The sequence below is a fragment of the Astyanax mexicanus genome, chromosome 7 (assembly GCF_023375975.1).
Source record: "Astyanax mexicanus isolate ESR-SI-001 chromosome 7, AstMex3_surface, whole genome shotgun sequence".
NCBI lineage: Eukaryota > Metazoa > Chordata > Actinopteri > Characiformes > Acestrorhamphidae > Astyanax > Astyanax mexicanus.
Genome location: NC_064414.1, coordinates 32094214 through 32109432, shown reverse-complemented (window position 1 = coordinate 32109432; position 15219 = coordinate 32094214). Strand labels below are relative to the sequence as shown.

The window sequence follows — 15219 nt, the reverse complement described above, 5'->3', positions numbered from 1 at the left end:
ATGTGTGAGTGAAGTTTGAGCGTGTGTATTAGTGTGTGTGTGTGTGTCGTGTTTGATAAAGGAATGTGTGGGCTGCAGCAGAATGTCAGAACAGCACACCTCTGAAAGCCTGGCTGGTTGCTAAGATACAGCTGCCATCAGCAGTGGCACTGCGGACATACAGGGTGGTGACAGTGTGGGGAGGTGGGGGGGGGTGCGGAGTGCAGGTGTGTGTGTGCGTGTGTGTGCGTGTGAGGGGGAGTGCTCACTTAGTTTACGCAGCAGCTTCTTGCCCAGTGTCTCATCTGATCCATTCAGAGAGTGGGAGCTGATCAGCTGAGAAGTGGACAGGCCCGTCTCCAAAGGTACGGCCAAAGAGTCTGAGAGAGAGGGACGAAGGTGAATCAGGGGGATGATGGAGTTTGTGTTCTGCTCTAAAATAAACCATTCCAGCTCTAAAATCTGATGGCTGAACCATGTTTGCTATATATTTATATATATATATATATGAACCAGTAGTAACATACTGTAGCCTGCTGTTAACTTAGTGGAAGAATTATATTATGGTGGTCATTATTAATAAACTAAATAAAGTATAGAGCATTGCAGAATGATTATCATATTGTATTTTGTCACTATTTGTGCTGAAAACATTAGTGCATTAGAGTGTGTTTACGTACACTTCATAATTTGATTGCAAACTGATTTTTCGCAATGATTTACCTTATGATTTACCTTAAAGTATTTACCTACACAGCATGCTCTAAATTCTTAGATTGAGTCTAAAAAACGAGAGCTGGATTTTAAAAGCTCAATAATGGCATTTCTCAGTCTGTGTATACTCATAACTTGGGAATTCTCTGATTTCTTAGTTTGTGCATGCAAGAAAACAGACCTCAGATAGCATTAAGAATCAGCCCAGGCTCAACTGATGCAACTTCATCTTCTAGCTTAATGTATTTATGTTTTGCTTAATTTAAGTCTTACTTCATTATTTTGAGACTTTGCAATTGTTTTTTTTTAATCCTACTAAGAGAATATTGCATATGGATAAATGTTTTTTTACAATTTACATATATTTTGTCTAGTTTTTGCTAATAGATTTTTAAAAGTGTGTGGATTTTACACATTTTTGTCTTGTCTTATTCTGTGAGGTTATTGGCTGATGGTGAAGCATAAATTAGTTTATTTCCTCACTTATGTAAACCCGGAATTTTCCCATTATCCAATTACCCAACTTAATGTAAATGTGTTAAATATTGACAAACTCTGATGTTCTGCAGTAATCAAATTATAAAGTGTATGTAAATACACTATTCTATTTTACTCTACTCTATTAATTGTCTCTTTGCTTCTTCCTTCACAGAGATTGATTTAATGATGCCTGATTTAGTGATGTGTTAACCTCCAGCCATAACAAGTGCTAGTAGTGTCTAGTGTCAGCATTCCTGCATGGGTCATATAAACAGAGCCTGGAAGTCATGCATTTCCTCCTCCAGTGTCCTGTCAAACAGCCTCTCCAGTGTTTGACAGTTTCAGTGCATTTACTAACGTCACGACAGATAACTGGGACCATGCTCATACCAACCCCCCACTTTCTCAAAACACGTAGTTCTTCAAGTGCATTTGGTGGCTGCCATTACTAATGTGATGACTTAAAGTGCCTTTACTAATGTGTACATCTAGTGATTACCATCACTGCTGTGATGATAAATGTAATGTCCTAATAATATCATTATAAAATTGGTTCATTAGGTTTTGTCCATTCATTTGTCTTGTCATTTCTCAGATAGTCCAGAGAGTTGCATAGATGATCTAAAATAACTGTACAACATCCCTAAAATTGTTAAAAAAATACTTCTTGGCTTGTATGCCTTTAGGGGAAAACGTCTTGATTTAGATCCTTCTTTAAAGGTTCTTTTTCACACTTACACACTATATCATCTGTCCAGCGGACCAGTGGGGACATATAAGTGTGCCTCTATTGAGTGTGTGTATGTTATGTTTATGTTAGAAGTAAGAAGACTATTTTAATAAGACCTTATTTTACTCACCAGATCCTTCTTGTTCTTCTAGACATTCTGTCCTCATGTAGGGGATCTCATCCATGCGCAGAAACACTGAGTCACTCGGGCTCTTCTGCCCATCTGATTTACTCCCTACAGGAGGAGCCAGAGAGCAGTTTATCACACACTGAGAACTAAACACAAAATCACACAGCAGTGTCCTGGCCAGTGTCCACTTAATACTTTAAGCCCCTAATGAAGTTTAACATTTATTAGTGTCTCAAACACACTTCCACATGTGCATATTTGATAACATGTTCATAATAAATATACTTTAACATTGAAGAGTCCTTAGGGTCTGTAAACAGAATAGTCTTAGACTAAACAGCATTATGAATGGTGATTTGACAATGAAAGCAAAATTTAGTCTATGATGAGGCTTAATCCCTTAATCCCTGAGTCAAAAATAGATGATAGATGCTGTGCTAGTTGGTTTATATGGCAATTACTTGTATAAGTAGTTATATGAAAATGTATCTTGACTCATCTAAGGTACATGTTATTATTGGAGATAATACACAAGTTTTGTCACTCTGAATTTTATAGGAAATCATAAAGAAAAAAGTTGAAATAAAACGTTAACTTGTTGTAGTTTGGGGGTTTTATTTACATTTTTTCTCAATTTAGTTTTTATTTATTTTGATTTATTTTCAGAGAAACATTTTGGATATTGTTTGTTTTTTAATCTGATAAACAGAAATTACAGATGGAAGAATTGCACACAGAAACAGCCCTGCAAACACTTTCTGTGAGCAAACACTGTCACTGCCCCCTTCAGCACCATGTCTTTATAATGCCAGTTATTTTTATTTTCAGAAACACTGTCTTTGCTTTGGACTTCTGTCGCTGTTTCTAAAAATATACTCCAGATGTAAGAGGAAGAAAATATGCTTTCAGTTTGTCTTTGCAATACAAATGCTGCATATAAAGGGGCAGTAATATCTTTTATTGTCTGTCTGTCTATAATATTGGAATGTGTGGGTAATGTTTAGGAAACTTAGACTACTTATTCTGGAGCTATTTTAAGAAATGTAAATGTAAAGCTGTCGCTGTATGCAGATAACACACAAGATTTAGCTGGAAAGTTTTATTCTTTATTTTTGATATAAATTCATCGTTTAACCAGTTTTGCCCCGAACTTTCTGTTGTAATTTACTATTTTTACAGAGCCTGGTGGCTGTTTAGCTGTTTTAGTGGTATTTAGAAATGTAAACATGGTGTTGCTGCTGCTGAGTTCAGAAGGTAGATTATTTTGTATTTACCGTATTTTAAGGACTATAAGGCACACTATCAATGAACATATATTTTCTGATCTATTTTCATACATAGGGTGCTGGATTATAAAGCGCATTTTTAACGACAATAGTAAGGAACAAGGGTGTTGCCATGTTTCCCTTCTAATTCAGCAGGTCTCCCCTAAGTAATAAACAAAACTGTAATTTTTACAGTGAAATGAGTGCTGTTTGTTAATCTACACAGATTTCTCTTCTGAAAACTGTTTATTTGGGTGAGTAAAGTGCTTCGGTTTAATAACAGTAAACTTAGAATTCCAGTATTATAGTGTGGTTAGCAGCAGCGCTAGCCGTAGTTAGCAGCAGCGCTAGCCATGATTAGCAGCTTAGTACTAGTAAATGTTGCCCAACAGCACTACACAAAGGAACCCCCTAAATGTTCTGGTAAGCCAGGGCGCTATCAGCTAGATGTTTGTCCTACGTAGCTTGTTTTAACACGGTAAACATGCAGAATACAGTCTGATATACTCACCTCTGAACAGGTGAAAGAGCTAGCACTGCGTTTAGCTGCTAATGCTAATACTGCTCCAGCCTCAGAAATGGAGAGACCTCACTGTAACTCCTAAACTCGTAATGCTCTAATTCAGCGGAGTGGCTGCTCTTTACAACCTGACTGGTAAAATTTATGCATAAGGCACACTGTCCATTTTTGGGAAAATTAATTATTTAATACTAAAATATAAATTAAAACTCCTTTCTGCATTCCTTTTACTCTCTCAACCTCTCTTTCACACACAACCTGTGAGGCATAAATTTGTCATGTTTCATCTCCTACTAGACTTAAACACAACTCTAACAAATAAATGAGTGCAATAACAGGATATGTAGTTTGTTGGAGATGAGAGCTGCACTGTGCTAGTGTTCATTTTCTGCATTAAAACGTTTATCAGTAAAATAAACTAGTATGTGTTAGTAACTGGCTAAATGTAAAGGAGGAGTAAACCGAATCCATAATTTCAGAGAGAACAAGATTTTAAACCTTAAGAAAAACCTTATATTAAATCTTTTCTTCTTCATTTCTTTAATATTTGCATTCATATTCTTGGCTAATTTGAAATTCTAGTGGTACTTGAATATACTTTTCAACAATCAGTTTTCAGAGTTACAAAAGATACCATTAAACAAATATATTAATCATAATAAAATCCAATTGTTATGATCTTATATTGACATTTTTATTTTACATTTAAATATACAGCTCTGGAAAAAATATGTGGCCACTTCAGTCTCTGAATCAGTTTCTCTGATTTTACTATTGTTGTTTTATTCTATAAACTAAGGACAACATTTCCCCAAAATTTCAAATAAAAATATTGTCATTTAGAGCAGAAAATGAGAAATGGCTGACATAACAAAAAAGATGTAGAGCTTTCAGACCTCAAATAATGCAAATAAAAAAAGTTCATATTCATAAAGTTCAGAAAACAATATTTGGTAATATAACCCTGGTTTTTATTCACAGTTTTTGTGCATCTTGGCACCTTCTCCTCCACCTGTCTTACACACTGCTTTTGGATAACTTTACGCCACTCCTGGTGCAAAAATTCAAGCAGTTCAGATTGGTTTTATGGCTTGTGATCATCATTAAAATTACAGTATTAAGAAGAAAGAAAAAAAATCAATCGATATTAATCACAGCTAACTGTGTGGTTAATTCTTTTAAATTAATCAACAGTCCTAAATACTATGAAATCAATTTAAAAATGTGTAGTTGTGGGAGAGAAACGCCAGTGTCATACAGTAAATATAATAATACATAGTAAAGAAGACTTTACTCACTGACGATGCGGTTCCTCTCGTTGAGTGTGGAGGTGCTGTGGGGTTGTCTGAAGTGGTGTGTGTGTGGGTGGGAGCGGGTCAGGGGCAGGGCGATGCTGTTGGAGCGAGTCTCTGGGATGGTTGTTCTTTCTCCTGGTGCCTGTGTCTCAGCATCAGGAGTCTGAGGAGAGCTGTCCATCCGAGTGGCCGTCAAAGCGTTCTGATAGTGGTTACGGGTGATCTAATGCAGGGATGAGCAGAGGGTGACATCTCTATTAGCAATAAAAGCACAGCAACAATTAGCTGTATATGTATTATCTTCTAGAGCTAATCTAGATGTGAAAAGAGAGGCTTAAAGGTTCTGTACATGATTCTTTCTAGCACTAGATGTCACATTAGTTCACCAGCATCTCAGACCAAAACATTTGCTTTATATTCAACCACACCCCTCCCTTGAGCCACACCTCCCTCCTTCCATGTGTGTTTTCAGCAGATATATCACCTTCAAATCCATATTCAAGTGAAAACAATAAAATAGCATCTATATTAACAATATAGATGAGTAAAAAAAAAGAGTTCTCAATGACAACATTCCTCAAAGAACTACATTGGATCAGCATTTTGCTCTTTATTTTTTTAATTAAAGCTCAACAAGTTAGAGTTGTAGCTACAAAAAAAATAAATATGCTTAATAAAACGACAAAAATATTATTGAAGAATTTGAATGGCTATAGTGATTAAGAGTAAAAGCACTGTTCTCAATAATGCACTCAATAATGTTTAAAGCCTGAATCATTAAATAAGTGCAAAACATTCAAATGGCAGTGACAAATTACTATTATGTAAAACCACAAGGGATCAGAAAACATATATCTGATTTTATTTTATTTTTATGTAATTCATTATTACCTTTTTAATGTATTATATTGCTAATACAATATTAATGCTCAGAAAATGTATTATTTAATTATCACAATTATCACAAAAATGTTTGAGCCTGTATATCATGATTTTTATTTCTGTTGCACATAATATTGAAAAATATTTAAGCCTACTTTTTGAGAGCTTGGGGAACCCTGTTGATATATTCATAAACAAAAAAAGAACCACAGCTTGTTTTAATTGCCTTGTTATGTAACTGCATAATGTAAAGAAAGAAAAAATTATGTTTTAGTAAGAAAATGAGAATACACACTTTTTGTAAACCCTATAAACTCTGTTTCACTTCTCAAATATCACTGTGTTCGCCTGCTATATGATATATTTAACTTAAACTGCTGATCCTAACAACCAATGATTTAAAAAGAGAAATGATCAAGGGTGCCCAAATGTTTTCATACCACTGTATGTATCAAATATGATATACTTTGCTTTAAAGGGTAAAGTAAATGTCTTATCAGTTTTTTTTTTTACAAAATGGAATACATGGAAGCTAGACTGACCAGATATGTCTTCCAATATTACACTCATGACTTTTAACATACTAATAAACTAGTTTTCTTTTACTGCTTTATGTGCCTAGACAATTGATGCCCCCTCTGTGTGTGTTTGTGTGTGTTTAGGGGATAACCTTGATGATTTGCAGGTCAGTGAGTTGGCGGACGGAGTAGTCTGGTAGGTAAGCCCCTCCGCTAATGCTCAGCTGGCCCATACTTCCCCCGTGAATGGTGGTGTCAGAATGGTTTAGTCCGCTGCTTCGTGATGGTGACCTGTGAACTGAATTACACCAGTCATAATCAGTCACATTTCATTAGTGTCTAACTCTTACCATGATAAATACAGAGACTGGGGACCTAATCCCTTAAACTGCAGGCTTTACAATAAATTGTAAGTTTAAACTGTAGTTATTATATTAGGCACATGTAATCCCACATACAGGCCCCTGCATGTTTAAAGAGGCCCTCAAATGGAAAAAACGTATTTTCATTGGCAAAGTTGAATATTGAGTGTTTGGCACATGAAGCTGGCGTTTTTCCCCCTTTTGAAAAGAAAATTCAGCAGAACCAAAACTAAGGGACAGTTATTAGACCCGAAAACTGTTTTGTAACAGTCTTGATTTTTTTTATATATATATAATATATCACAATTATTAATGGCGACATAATCACACACATCTGCAACACCAGATGCCTTGTGATCATGAGTTCTTCTGTGCCGAGCTTGTAGAACAGGAGTGTGTTGACATGCAATTCATAATCTGATTATAGCAGAACATTTGCACAGTTAGTCTGTAATCCAGTCAATGTGTTTACATAAACATGGATAAACAGATAATAGGAAAACTCTGGGTTTACATGAGCCAATAATCAATTTTTTTTTTGAGTCAAAAACCTCACAAAATAAGACACAGCTTCACTGTGAGCCACAAAATTACCATTCATCAGCTAGAAGATGAAGATTATTTAAATCCTTCATTGTTGCTACAAAAGCATTTAATTTTATTCTCGCGGGTGCTGTGTTAAATGCTGCTCGCTTATTCCAGGTCTGTTTTCACGCATGCGCAGACAGAGAAATCCAAGAATGCTCAGGTTAAGAGTATACATAGATATTTATTTCTCTTTATTGAATTTCCTAATTCAATTTTTCTGACCTTATGCTGATCTAAAAAAAATCTGACTATGCTGTTTACATGACTACATAAATAATCTGACTGCAATTTCATTACAAATGGATTATTGAATGCATGGATTATTGAATGCACGCCCTCAGAGAAGCAAAAGCCAAACCCAATAAAGTGAGTGGGGATACGACTAAATACTCATGATGACCAATTACAATCCATTCAGTTTGCTAACTGCACAACACACTGAGAAGACACACCAATATAATTGACAGTGACAGTATCAGGTAAGTATAAATAAAAGCTTCTGCAAGCTTTAATTGTGTCATAAACCAGCAAATAAAAGCAAACCCTTTATAAGCCCCTCTATAAAAGGAAAATCATTGTGTTTTATACTTGGGCAAACAATTGTAAATAAGCTTGTTAAATGACATTTTAGCATTTTTCTCTCTAACCATAAATACACTTTTAATAATAATAATAATAATAATAATAATAATAATAGGGATACACCATATATTAGGCAACTGAAAAAAAGTTTAGAACAGTAACTGTAATTGAGGTAAATATATTATGTTTTATCGGTATGTCTGCTGGGATGGTAAAAATGTTAAATAAATATTTCTATAAAGTGTTTTTAATAAATATTTCTAAATTCTAATTTTATTTTTAAAAGTACAAATAAAACAAACAAAAAATATATTTATGCTATTTAATTCATTTAGGGCTAAAGAAAGAGGGACAATTAATAAAAACCTGCATTTTGTTACGTTTCAGTTTCAGCCAAGACATTTTATTTCAGTGCATTTTAATTGATGTAAAAATAACAATAAAAAATGCAAGAAAGAAGTATGCAATAAATACATCCTTTGCACCTTCAAAGACTTTACTTCCTACCTTTAAAACTAACTTTTGACCCTGTTGTGGAATGAACAAGTAAAAAACAAAAGTAGGCCTATTGATTAAGAGGCTGAACTGACCAGTCATTCAATTCCATTTCATTATCTTTATATTATAAATCTGCTGCCTGTCAGGCTTACTGGATTAATACAGTACATCGTACTATCAAATAGCAGATCTTCATCATCATTCATATCCCACATTAAGCTCATAATAATGAATGTTTGATTATGTTTGACCTCAGACTATGGAGTAATTTAGCAGTGATGGAGTCTGACATTCTTATGTCACACACGAGGGATATCCTACTGGCTCTTGGATGCTGCTGAAGATGACAGTTCCTATTAGTGGAAGCTGAATACTGGACCAAACTACTTAAGACAGCTCACACTGCCCTGCATGTGTATGCATATATATATATATATATATATATATATATATATATATACACACACACACACACACACAGTGCCTGCCCGTGTCTGTGTGTGTGTCTGCCTGTGCCTCTGTTGGTGAAAACACTCTAGAGCTTTTCTGAGCCAAACAGAAAGAGACAGTACCCAAAATTCAAAGCACATTTATATTTAAAGTTCATTCATATTGTAATGAAACTACAGTAAGTAATAGCTGCAGCTCCAGGGCTATTTTTATATTTTCAAGAGTTTATGAGGATTTTAATGTTACGTAACAATGTGCCAATTTTCTCTGAGTGCCCAAGCAAGAGTCTTCCACTTACTTTAATTACTCCAGTCAGTTCCCATAAGATTTACACAGCCGCTCTGCTTGTGTTTGCCTTAATTATCTCTTATGTAAGGCAGGTCACGTCTGCACTCTCCACTATCAGCGTTTTCAGACACGAATGCCTCCCAGTCTTCTTAATTGCTCATTAATTTTTCACTACAGCAGGACTCAAGAGGCTATGAGATAAACTAAATTTTCTGGAGAATAGAACAACTTACACCATAACCATTTTTGCCCTGTAGGTTCTCAGCAGCGGGGATGAATATACTTATGCTCTAATGAAAACTGCTTTAATAAACGTAATGAATATCATACCAGTGGGAAGAAGAGCCATGATGGCAGGCATGCCGTAGTAAGTGAAAGGACCATTTTCAAACTTTAGCCCTTCTTTACCGATCTCAACTTCCACTCGACCCTGTAAGAACAGGAGAAAAACTCAGCTCACCATCATATCAGACTCAGTTATTGAGAAGCACTATAGAAATAGAAGAAGCCTTAGAGTTCATGTAATGCACATTAATTCACATTTCTCTAGTCGATATAATCTACACTCACAAGGCTTACTTAATTGAGTTCTCTGGGTTTTAGGTTGGGTATCCCTGCTTAATATTCCAGAGAAAAATACCCTACGCTGGTCAAGAGCTAGTTATCAAGGGTATGTATTTTTTGGATGACCAGCTGGTTTTGAGCTGTTTTTTTTTAGCAGGGGTGTTAGACTACGGAAATTCAAAATTGTGTAGCTTATGGGGTTTCAAGTGCCAAAGTTGGTCACCACTAATATTTCTCTTTAGCTAGTGCAAACACTGAGAGAAACTGCATACATCAATACACAGATCCATTGCGCTGTCCAGCAAAAAGTTTCTAAAAATGTTTTGGATCAGTTTTCAGAGGCTTATTCAAATCTGGCGTGTGTTTTTTTTATATTGTGTCAGAAGTTTTTAATGAATGGACCAATATAAATGTTCTAAATGACTACTTTCGCATGACTGCAATGACATTCAGATAATTAAAGGGATTGCTGTTCATTGTTTACCTGTAAAATCAGGACAAAATAGTCAACAGGCTTGTTGCGCTGGTAGAGGTAGTACTTTGGTGATTTCTTGTTCTTCTCGTCGAATTTGAGCTCCTGCACAACACTTGGGTGCTTAATGAGGCGCAGAAGGATCTTCTCTGAGAGGTGGGAAGGCTTAAAAGGCTCCACTTCTACAGAGACAAAGAAAGTTTAATAAATAAGGATCCATGCCTTGCACTGCACAATGCATTTCAAACTTATATTTGAGTTTTTGAGCTTTCATTGATGTCCGATGAAAAACGTGTATCTCCAAAATAGTGACTTTACAAGAGAAGGTAAAATAAGAGTTTATTCCAAATCATTCTGAACAGTTCTACTGATCTGTTTATCCAGAATTATGCACAGTATACAGAGCTGCTACAGGGTTCAAGTGCTCAAAAGCACAAAAATGGACCAAAAGGGAGATACATGTTTTTCATTGGCCAGCAGTGATGTACTGTACTGTTGAGAGTTGCGAGAGCTACCTGTCGCTAGAAAGCGGTGTGTGGCCAGCAGCAGCTGAGGAGACACCTTCACCTTCATCTCACTGTCAGATAATTTGAAAATGGAGAAGTCTTGCTGCTTCCTCTCATGGTGAGATACTCGTCTCTTAGTGCGGTTATCCGCTATAGACACATAAGAAAACAGTGTTTCTATTGTTATGTCATTCAAGCATGATTTTTGTTGAGTATAATTAGGTGTCATTTACAATGTGTTTATAAAATATCAATTGGCACACTTTAAATTTTGCTTAGTACTGTTGGATCATTTTGTGATTTGCCAATGTGGGCTTTTTTTTAATTAGAAATAATGTCTGCAGAGAAGGTGGACCAGCAGTGCAGTGCTTCACCTGGGCACACATTGTGTGTACAAACATTTTCAAGGTAATTCAAAATGCAACAGATTTGAAATATTCATTCTTTACTACCCTCTAAATGAAAATAGCTAAAACAGAGAATTCCGCTGTCTGTGCTTTTATGTTAAAATAACTCAATAACAGGTACAACTGATATTCAATGAAACTTGGACTGGTTTAATTAATAATTGTTTATCGATATGTCTTTTTACATGAAAATATATAATAATATAATATAATAAATATAACATAATAATATAATTTAAAAAAATGAAAAACCCATAAAAAACTCAAGCTGAAGCCAAAAATAAGTCTTGATTAATACATATTTCTAAACATTACGAATTTTAAATTGAAATACACAAATATAATTTTTTATTAACATCTTTTAATAACATGTTGCATAAACTAGTTAAATATAACCCCAGTTCCAAAAAGAGTTTGGGAGCTATGTATACAAAATGTAGTAAATGCAGATATTTTGTTCTTAATAAAACACAGAACACATATCAGATGTTGAAAGATGAATATTGTCGCAGGAACACATTTCAACAAAGTAGGGACAGGGCCATGTCTACCACTGTGTAACATATAGGTTTAACATTTTACACGGTATTCTAACTTTCTTTGAAACTGGGGTTGCTAAACACTTTATAATGTTTTATTTTATATGTTTCAGTAAAAGCAAATAATGATGTTTTTTAGGAATAATGTTAAATAAGAATGATTCGCCACATATCTTGCTGTTGTAAAAAAAGAAGTGTTATGTGTGGTTAGAAAATGTATAGAAAATATATTTTCTATACTTACTGTACAGATCAGTCTCATCCACAATCTCTGACTTAATGATCTCTTCAATAACGTCCTCTAAAGTCACAATGCCCATGACTTCATAGAAAGGGTCTCCTTCTCCCTCATTGTTGACTCTCTGCACGATAGCCAGGTGACTTTTCCCTTAACATTTATAAAAGAACACAACGGGAAAAAAAAAAAATCTTTCAAGCTGCAAGTTGAATTATTCTCAAACCAAAACTGCAATTCATTCGTGTCACATTTTGTCATATAATTATATATCTTATGCAACAGTTTGGGAGCCCTTGGCTATATGACACATTTTGACATTTTTAAAACTAACAATGCCTCTACAGCTTATCCAACATAAAATACAAAATCACAATAAAATACACACTTAAGCTGGCTTTCACAACAACAACAAATAAATCATCACTTTAGCTTGTGAAAAGCTTTGTGCAAAGTTGGTCTTAAACAAACTTAAACTCTGATTATTACACAATTCTAGAGGCATGTAATGGCAAATAGGAACTGTCAGTGGAATAAAATGTTCAAGCTTTATACATTGTCAGACCCATTAAACTTTTAAACCCAGACAACCATCACATATGGGCTCTAGGACACTATATGTGCAGAGATTTGGAGGCATGCTGTGGACTGACGAACTAACAAAAGAACATTAGAAACAATCAATAAAAGTCCTCCTAACTCTGTGAGATGTAGGGCTGTAAGAAAATATTGATATATGGAAGTACTAAGATATTTTGTTTTGCAATACTGTATTGATTAAAAAAAACAGTGAAGATTTTTAATTATTAATTAATTTTATAATTATTGTTTTGTTTTTTTTTAAGTAAAAAATGGTGTGAGACAGTGGCATATTTTATGTTGTGTTTAAACCTCGACCACTAGATAGCAATGTTGTAATCTGTCATTAGATTTACTGTATTTTTCTATAAAGCCCATTAAAATCCTTTAATTTTCCCCAAATTTGTCAGGGCACCTTATCCAGTGCGCCTTATGTATACATTTTATTATTCAGCTTGTAAGGAGCAGTAAACACAATTCACTGAAGTACAGCGTTATACAGGAGTTTCAGTTTACTTCTCCAGCAGTATTAGCATTAGCCGCTAACCACATTAAGCGTTAGCTCTTTCACCGTTCAGAGGTGAGTATTATGGGTCTGTAGCCTGCTGCTAACCCCGGCTAGCACTGCTGGAGCAGCATTAATATTACCTGCTAACTACGCTAAGCGCTAGCCCTAGTCTGCCTGTTTACCATGTCTAACTGCTAACTAATAGCACCCTGGCTAATCGGAACACTCAGGGTTCCTCAGTGTAGTGCTGTCATTTAGCATTAACTGCTAACGGGAAATCTAAGATTACTGTAAACAAACAAAAGTGTTTTACTCACCCAAATAAATAGTTTTCAGGGGACAAATCTGAGTAGATTAACATCCAGTGCTCATTTGACTTTAAAAGAAAATGTTTTTTTTTTTTAAGAATTACAATTTTTACTTAACTTAATTTAGATTTACTGCTGAATTAAAAGGGAAACAGGGTGACACCCCTGTTCCTTATGTGCCTTATAATTCAGTGGGCCATATATATGAAAATAGACTACAAAGTAGACATTTATTGATAGTGTGCCTTATAGTGCGAAACATACAGTAAACAATTGCAAAATATTGTCTGATTCACAGTATCGCAATATGTTTTGATATATAATAATTCATAACCCCTTGTATTATGATACATATTATAACTTCTTGCCAATCCACAGTCCTAGAAAGGTGGCCAGACAATTGCACAGTGTACACTGATGAATTTCCTTTTTGTGAGAAGTCAGAAAGTCAAAGTAACAGTGCAGGAAACATGACCAAGAAGTTATTTTTTTAACTGCAGAGTTTGTCTTTACAGCATGTATCATCTGGCCAATGCTTCCCCAAATATAGGTTAAATACTAAATATTTTCTTACTCATGAAATGAAACTGGTGAATGGTCACCATATGTCAATGAAGCAATGTGTGCGTGCAGATTTTTTTTGTTTTGTTTTTCAGAAGAAGAGCCTGGGCATGGGCATGAGGAATCTCATCAGTGGTGAATCATATGAAAGGGATTAGCAGTTCAGACGTTTGAAGATTCAGACTTGCCCTTATGTAAACAGTGGTGGGGGATTACGCAACGGGGTTTGGAAAGTCTGTCTCTGCTGTCAGGACTGACCACAGCACTGCCACCAACATTGCAGCCCCCAGCAGAAATCTGCTCTTTTTAATGTGCTTGCAAAAAAGCTGACTGAACGTTCCGGCTGTCGGGAATAGTTAGGAGTTTACTTTCATTTGCAGTCGACTTCGGGATTGCCCTTTTCAGTACAATAATCAGCTCTCTCAGGAGTGTCCACTTGATCTGTTGCTTTAAAAATACAGTAACATCAATGCAATTATTTCAAAGCCCATAAAAAGAATGACTTAAGTGCAGTGCAACACACATAAAATCGCAGGCTGCCTCTGGAGAGCATCAGATGGCCAGATTTGGAATATCATTTCACACAGAGAGGATTAAACCATATAATCCCCACCCTTTGACCGTAGAGCAGAAGAGAGCTCGGAAGTCTGACCGATTGATTGAGTTTGAACTCTCTAACTGAACAGTCCTCATATTTGGAGTACAGTGCCAGCCTGACCCATGCTGGAAAGTGCTCCTGAATACAGGTTGACAGCTAGACGACGATGCAGAGCTCAGCCTTTAGTTGCAGACCTTTACGAAGCTGCATTACATCACTGCACTGTTATATAACGTGTGCACACACAGACATGCACACACCCCAAGGGAAGACGAGACCACACGGATGCCCCTGTGATTCCCTCTGCTGCTGTGCCAGCAAACGAGCTCCTTAAGGCTGACAGCAGCCTGGGCATGTGCCTCTGATGCTATATTAAGAATCATAGTACGTTTAAAAAAAAGGAGAGAGAGAGAAAGAGAGTGCAGTAATATAAATATTAATGTCTGTCTACGAAAAACAAGAAAAGAGAAGAGAAGGAGAGACAGCTAGAGCTACAGATGAAGAGTAAATACTGTGCTGCATCCTGCCAAAAACTGTATGCTTCTAATGTTTTACTTCTGTTGTTGTTCTTCAAATAAACGCCATACGGAGACGCTTCATTTGGGAATTTTATTCTACCTCATTACTGTACCACGGTTCAGTAATAATAAGCTTAATGAGA

The 15219-nt window shown here is 35.6% G+C and overlaps 1 protein-coding gene across 2 annotated transcripts in view; it reads right to left on the bottom strand.

Annotated features, from left to right (window-relative positions):
• The window catches only part of LOC103042455 (metal transporter CNNM1), a 36509-nt gene that overhangs the window by 5232 nt on the left and 16058 nt on the right, over nucleotides 1-15219 (bottom strand). The window contains exons 2-9 of one of the 2 annotated variants that reach the window (XM_007240400.4): nucleotides 12014-12157; nucleotides 10833-10973; nucleotides 10330-10499; nucleotides 9612-9711; nucleotides 6666-6811; nucleotides 5117-5336; nucleotides 2034-2138; nucleotides 249-359 (exon numbers count right to left, since the gene is read on the bottom strand). In XM_007240400.4, the coding sequence (XP_007240462.3) occupies nucleotides 249-359; nucleotides 2034-2138; nucleotides 5117-5336; nucleotides 6666-6811; nucleotides 9612-9711; nucleotides 10330-10499; nucleotides 10833-10973; nucleotides 12014-12157 (1137 nt within the window). The remainder of the gene's footprint in view (nucleotides 1-248; nucleotides 360-2033; nucleotides 2139-5116; nucleotides 5337-6665; nucleotides 6812-9611; nucleotides 9712-10329; nucleotides 10500-10832; nucleotides 10974-12013; nucleotides 12158-15219) is intronic. The other variant, XM_049481311.1, reaches the window with a different exon arrangement.